The following is a 6866-nucleotide window of genomic DNA, read 5'->3' on the forward strand; positions in this document are numbered from 1 at the left end:
AGACATGACTCACTAGTGGTGGTACCATGGAAAAAAAAAAAAAAAGGCACACAGTGTACTGTAAAGTAGTTGGCATAGACTATTCACTGATAGAAGCTAAGCCAAAAAATGAAATATATGAGTGTGATGTGGTCTTTTGACCTGTTTATGAGGGCAGTAACTCCAAATAGAACTGACTCAGACCACAAACAACGTCCAACCCATGCCAGCCTTGAAAGAGAATGTAAAGTGATGATGATGATGTGTGTTAAATGAAAGAGACCAAGATTGGCTTTGGAAGGAAAAATTGAGTATGACTATTTGGGTGTGTAATATTCATCAGAGAAGGAAACAATGAACACAAGCATAGAAAAGCAGTGGGAACAAGCATAAAAGAGTAGTGAGTACAAGCATGGAGAAAGCAGAGTAAGTACATTAGACTGCACAGAAGACAAGATGTAGAATTTAATATGACAAAGGGACAATGTACTGAATATCTGGACAGTCCATGTTATTATGGCAATTCATGAATGTTAAAACAATGATGATGACAGTAACAACATTGACAACAACAACTACAACTTACCTCTAATTTTGTTTTCTGTAGCTTGGTAGTGGACTTGAACACCATTTGGATGGATTTGTTTGATATTGTCTGAAGGTCTGTTACCTATTTTTAAACACAAGACTTCGTAAGTTCCATCAAACTTTTATTTGAAGTCTATTTCTGTTTTATACTCTAGTCAAACCAAACTAATCCACAGAATGAATAAATAATAAGATACTAGCACTATAGTAATTATTAGGTATTTCTCTATGTCAGAAATCTCTTTTAACATATTTTTGTGAGAATTAATTCTTCAAAGATTAAATAATTCTGTAATTCAGGTATCTACAATGCTGTTTTAGAACTGGTACATCAGAGTGATGTTTACTTAAACTGAGTGAGTATAATACCTTTTTTTTCCTAAATGTTATATCAAGGATTGAAATCATTGCTTTTAGATATATAACCTAGCCTTTCTAACTACTAAAGTAATGTAAAGAGCTGCCTGTAATAAGTTGAATTATTTTTGGTCACAGGAGATATTTTTTGTGCTAATTAGTAGGTAATGGCTATCTCAGAAAAAGTATCAAAGTTATGAATTGGTTCTCTGTAGAAATCTTTAAATATATTATTTACTCTCACATTTTTCTTTTTTTATCAGGATTAATTTCCCTGCATCTACTAACTAGTGAAATTGTGTGACCTAATAGTTATGATTTTGGACTATAGATCATTAAGTCATGGGTTCAATTCTCAAACTGGATGGTACTTTATGCCCTTGAGGATGACATTTCATTTTATATTATTATAGTACATTAAGTTGGAAATGAGTACCAGAGACATTTTGGGGTTAACCCTGTGGTGGACTGGCATCCCGTTCAGGAGTGTGCAGTCTTCATTCAACCTAAATGCCTTAAAGACCCAGATAAATTCCAACTGTACAAGCATGAATGCTCAAAGTAGACCTTTAATCTAACTAAATAATGTCATTGTACTTCAATCCAAATCAATTGTCTCTGGATTATATCTTGACTATAATTCCTTTAAAAGACTTTTCCCATTTTTTTTAAAAAAGAAAAAAGGAACCCATGATGCTGCAACATCTAATTGTTTTTTCCTTCATAAAAGTTCCAAGGCCCTGTGACTATGTAATAAATCAATACCATTGGTATAATTAATTTATAAATGTTAAATTAAATTATGGATAAGACTGTATTTAGTGACAGCCTTTTTTTTAAAAGGCAACATCTTAATTCACTTGTATATCATAAGTTATTTTAGTTTCATACATTCTCCAAATTTTTCCATGGTGTTGCTTCAGTAAAACATGCATACATCCAAAGCAAATGACATAATTTAAAAAAAGTAAAACAGTCAACTTTTCTTTCAATAGACACTCCTATATTAATATTAACAGAAGTTTCAAGCATTAGAATTAATAATTAGCAAATCTTACACATATTCAGAACTTGCATCTTATATCCTATTCGTAACTTGAATCATTTGAGGAATTGTCACTCAAGAATTTCCACCTAAAGAATTCTTATCAAAGCCTATTCTAATCAAAGAATTGTTACCCAAACCTGCTCTACCCAAAGAATCTTCATCCCAGCCTACTCTATCTGAAGAATCATTAATCCCAGTTTGCTCTACCTGGAACATTATCACCCAAATGTGCTCTACCTGAAAGACTCGTCATTCCAGCCTGTTCTGTCTGAAGAGTAGACATCTCAGCTTGCTGAGAATAATCAGCTTTAGAGTACTCCATTTGAAGAATCTTAACTCTAAGCTGAAGAATTTTCACCCTAGCCTGCTCCACCTGAAAAACTGTCTCCCCAACCTGCCCTTCATGAAGAATTTTCATCCCTGTCTATTCCACTTCAAGAATAGTCATTCCAGCTTGCTCCACCTAAAAAATTGTTAGCCCAGCCTGCTCTACTCAAAGAATTGTTACCCACTTTTCTATCTGAAGAATCAAACCCAATCCATAGTGAATATAATTTGTACCATAAGGATAATGCAAATCTATTCTTTTAAGTTATGTATCTTTACTGCGAATGTTTAAAGAAAAGAATAAAAATAATGATCAGTGTCTTCTAAAATTAAGGTGAAACAACAATAATTATGATATTACAAAACAGTATCTATATACATGGTCTGATCAATAAGTATCCGGACTGTTGTCACAGTAATGAAGCTAAAGCACGCAGAGTGAAGCCACTTGGAACAGATTGACCTTAAACTCTGCTGTGCAGGCACACAAAGTTTTAATGATCTAGCTCATTTCCGCTGTTTACAGCAGTGCTTGGAAGGAACATGTGTTGCATGTGATCATCGCATTGACCATGACAGAGAAAGTAGAGCAGAGAATCTACATCAAATTTTGCCAAAAGCTTGGCGATACCTGCTCAGAAGCCAATGCAAAGTTTTCAAAGAGTTGTCATTGTTCTCAACACAATCAAAGAGATTGTGTGCAACTGAAACCTGAATGTCTTTTTAGTCAGCTGAAAGCAGTTTTGGCACAAACTTGGCAGATACATGTCTCATACCCAAATCTTCTGTGATAATGGACTGAACTGAATTATAAATAATCTGCACATCCTCTGATAACTCACAAATGGTGATTTGACAATTTCCCCTCACAGCTGCAATGTTTTCCTCATTTCTGCTAGTTGCAGGTCTTTCAGAACGTTTCTCAATATCAACATTTTTTCAACCATCTTAGAAACCTCTGAACCATTTGTACACTTGTGTGTGGCTCAAACACTCCTCGTCATACACTTTCTGCAACTTTATGTAGGCCTCTGAGCAGGTATTGCCATGACAACTTTCTCTCTCGTGGTCAATGCAACGATCACACGCTACACACCTTCCTTCCAAGCACTGCTGTAAACAGTAGAAGTGAGCTAGAATGTTAAAACTTAGTGTGCATGCACAGCAGAATTCAAGGTCAATCTTTGCCAAGTGGATTCACTCTGCATGCTTTAGCTTTGTTACTATGGCAACTGTCTGGATACTTATTAATCAGACCTCGCATTATGTGTTTTCTCATGGCTGTTTAACCCTAGGTCAGCTCTGATCAAGCAGATCTATGATCAAAGGCATTCTAGCTATGACCATCTCCTTTTTCTCTTTATCTAGGACTACGCGTCAAGAAATCCTTATGGTGTGAATTAAGGGAGATTTGTCTGTTGTTTCTAGCAGAGTGGCATAAAGATTTCTTTGAATAGTGGTAGTGGTGGTTGTAGTAGTTGTACCAGGGATAGTAATCCTGGTATTATTGTTGATGGTATTGGTAGTTGTGCCAATGTTGGTGATGCTGGAGGTAGTGGTGATAGTGGTCTTGGCATTAGTGATGATGTTGTTAGTGGTGGTGATGGTATTAGTAGCAGCGCTGTTGTTAGTAGTGGCAATGTTGTTAGTAGCATTGGTGCTGTTGGTGAAATGTGTCAATGTTCTCACCCCACTTGCAAAATTAATCACTATAGATACTGTTATCTGAAGTATCACTACCCCAGAATATCCCAGGTGAAAAATTGTTATCCCAGTCAGCCCCAGCTGAAGAATCATGACTGTCGTAAAGCTATGCAGGTGACAATTTTTCAGGTGACAATTTTTCAGGTGATCTCATAACTCAAATATCATTTAGCATTTTGTTTTAAATTTTTACTTACTATTTCCAAGATTGTGCAGATCCTGGTTTACTCTTCCATTATCTGAAAAATACAAACATTTGTTTGAAATTTTCCTCTAACATACACATACACCAATTCAAGATTATAAAAAAATGGACAGCTCATGAAAGGATAACAAACAGACAAATAAACATTTACAGTATAAAACCTGTAAATACTTTGGTGTAATATATAAATATTTAACCTTGAAGAAGGATTAAGGTGTGCATAAAAAGATACACCATAATATGGTACTAGTAGATATTATTAAAATGTATAGTACATTTCAGAGAAATTCCAGCTTTAAAAGTTATATAATAAAATCATAATTATATGTTTAAAAAATGTACTATTTGTCATTTTAATTGATGCAAGATGTCTTTTTTTTTCTTATATTGAATAGAAATTTTAATTTTAAAAATGAATCTATTTGAAGTTTGATGAGATTTAATTAGGTTTTCTTGATTTTTGATGAAGTAAAAAGTAACTTGAAACAATTTCCCAAATTTTGAAGGCAAAAAACAAAACAGCTCAGTAAACGGTATCATTAATTAATTAATAAGACTTTTATTAAACGTTCAAAATGTTGCTTTTCAATAAATTGGTATTTCAAAAATTAGTAAACAGAAAATTCTGATAGATGGGGGAAAAACACAATAAAAATGTCAAATTGTTAAAACAAAAACAAAAAAGAAATAAAAAGAAAATAAGAAAAGAAAAAAAGAAAAATCAAATCTATGTTCCATTGTGTCATATTATAACAGATTTATGGTAAAGGGTGAAAACAATGAAGTTAATACAATTAAAAACAGTAATATCTTATATGTGTGTTTAAGTAAGGGGTTACTTTTGAGGCAGTATTAGAAGACCCTACCCACCATAGGAATTAATAGAATTAAACTGATAATAATGTAGAGATAGGGAGGGGGAATTCTTCAAGAAATAAGAAGAAACCTCATTGAGATATATCTTTTCATGAACAATACTTTTTCATCATGCCATTGTTGTTTTTTTTAGACTTCATCACAAATCAACCCCTCCCCTCAAAATTGCTGGCCTTGTGTCTAAGTTGTTATTAGTGAAGAGCTGGCAGAATCAATAGCATGCTAGGCAAAATGTTCCATGACATTTCTTCTGGCTTTACATTCTGAGTTTAAATTTTGCTGCGATCAACATTGCCTGTTATCCTTCTGGGGGGTGGTCGATAAAACAAACTGCAGTTCAACATTGGGGTTGGTGTAGTCAGCTATCCCCCACCTACAAAGTTTCAGGCCTTGTGCCAATAATTGGAAGGATTATTATCATCATTATTAGTAAGGATAAGACAATGAGCAGGCAGAATTGTTAGCACACCAGACAAAATGCTGGGCAGTATTTCATGTCTTTACATTCTGAGTTCAAATTCCATCGAGGTTGAGCTTATCTTTCATTCTTCTGGAATCAATGAAATAAGTACCAGTAGAGTACTGTGGTTGATGTAATCACCCCTAACCCTAACCCTTAGCCCCCTCCCCACAAATTTCAGACCTTGTGTCTACAGTAGAAAAGATTATTACTATTAAGATAGTGAAGTAACAGGAAAGTATCAGATTAAATGTCTAATGGTATCCAAGTCTGGTTCTTGGCACACTGAGTTCAAATTCTGCTGGTGTTGATTAAAATAAAAAGTCACACACTGAGAGTGATTTAATTGACTACGTCTTTTCTCTATAAATCCATGAGTTTTTCCCCCCTAATATAAGAAATCACTATTATTAAATATGCACTTAAAAAACAAGTAATAAAATAAATCAAAATGCAAACAAAAATATAGGTTTTTCAGCCCAATGTTGTGCTTAACAGAACTAAAAATGTAATATTATATATATATATATAGATGTATGCATGCACAAGTTAAAATCTGTCTTGAGACTGTAGGCCCACTAGGCTGGAGACTATCTTGGTTTCCATCACATGTAAGTGACTGAGAATACAAGAATTCCCTCTGAATGCTACTGGCACACATTTTCAGCTAAGTAGACTGAAGCAATGTGAAATGAAGAGCCCTACTTAAGAAGACAATGTACTAACTGGTTTGGGTTGGATTCAAACCCACAACCTAAAGATTGTGAGACTAGCATCATAACCACTAGGTCATGCACTTTCACTTATATATGTATGTATATATAATTATTTTTAATTATTTTTTTAATAAGGTCAAAACAATGCAAGTTATAAAAGATAATACAGATTGATAGTCTGTACTTTTATCTCATATTTCAATATTTCAGGGTTATGAATCCTTTCTTCAGGAAATGGTGTTTTGAGTTAACTTCTCTGTTGTGTAGTGTGTTCTCTGAAGATTTCCTGAAGAAGGGGTCCCAACTCCAAAATATTGAAATATAAGGTAAAAGTACAAACCATCGATCTGTATATATAACTTGCATTGCTTTGGCTTTATAAACGAAAGTAATTAAAAACATATATAAATATCAGACAATGCGTCATGCAAACTCTACTACTCAAAAGACATACAGCTTTTATATGTTTCAGTCATTAGACTGCAGCTGTGGTGGGGCACCATCTTGAGGAATTTTAGTCAAATGAATTGCCCCTAGTATTTATTTTTTAAGCCTGGTACTTATTTTATCAGTCTCTTATATATATATATATATATATATATATAT

At 33.8% G+C, this 6866-nt stretch overlaps 1 protein-coding gene across 2 annotated transcripts in view; it reads right to left on the reverse strand.

The window, feature by feature from the left end:
- The window catches only part of LOC106881458 (uncharacterized), a 53881-nt gene that overhangs the window by 9927 nt on the left and 37088 nt on the right, over positions 1-6866 (reverse strand). The window contains exons 6-7 of one of the 2 annotated variants that reach the window (XM_014931850.2): positions 4201-4242; positions 566-649 (exon numbers count right to left, since the gene is read on the reverse strand). In XM_014931850.2, coding sequence (XP_014787336.1) covers positions 566-649; positions 4201-4242 — 126 coding nt within the window. The remainder of the gene's footprint in view (positions 1-565; positions 650-4200; positions 4243-6866) is intronic. The other variant, XM_014931851.2, reaches the window with a different exon arrangement.

Source organism: Octopus bimaculoides, chromosome 6, assembly GCF_001194135.2.
Source record: "Octopus bimaculoides isolate UCB-OBI-ISO-001 chromosome 6, ASM119413v2, whole genome shotgun sequence".
NCBI classification, from domain to species: domain Eukaryota; kingdom Metazoa; phylum Mollusca; class Cephalopoda; order Octopoda; family Octopodidae; genus Octopus; species Octopus bimaculoides.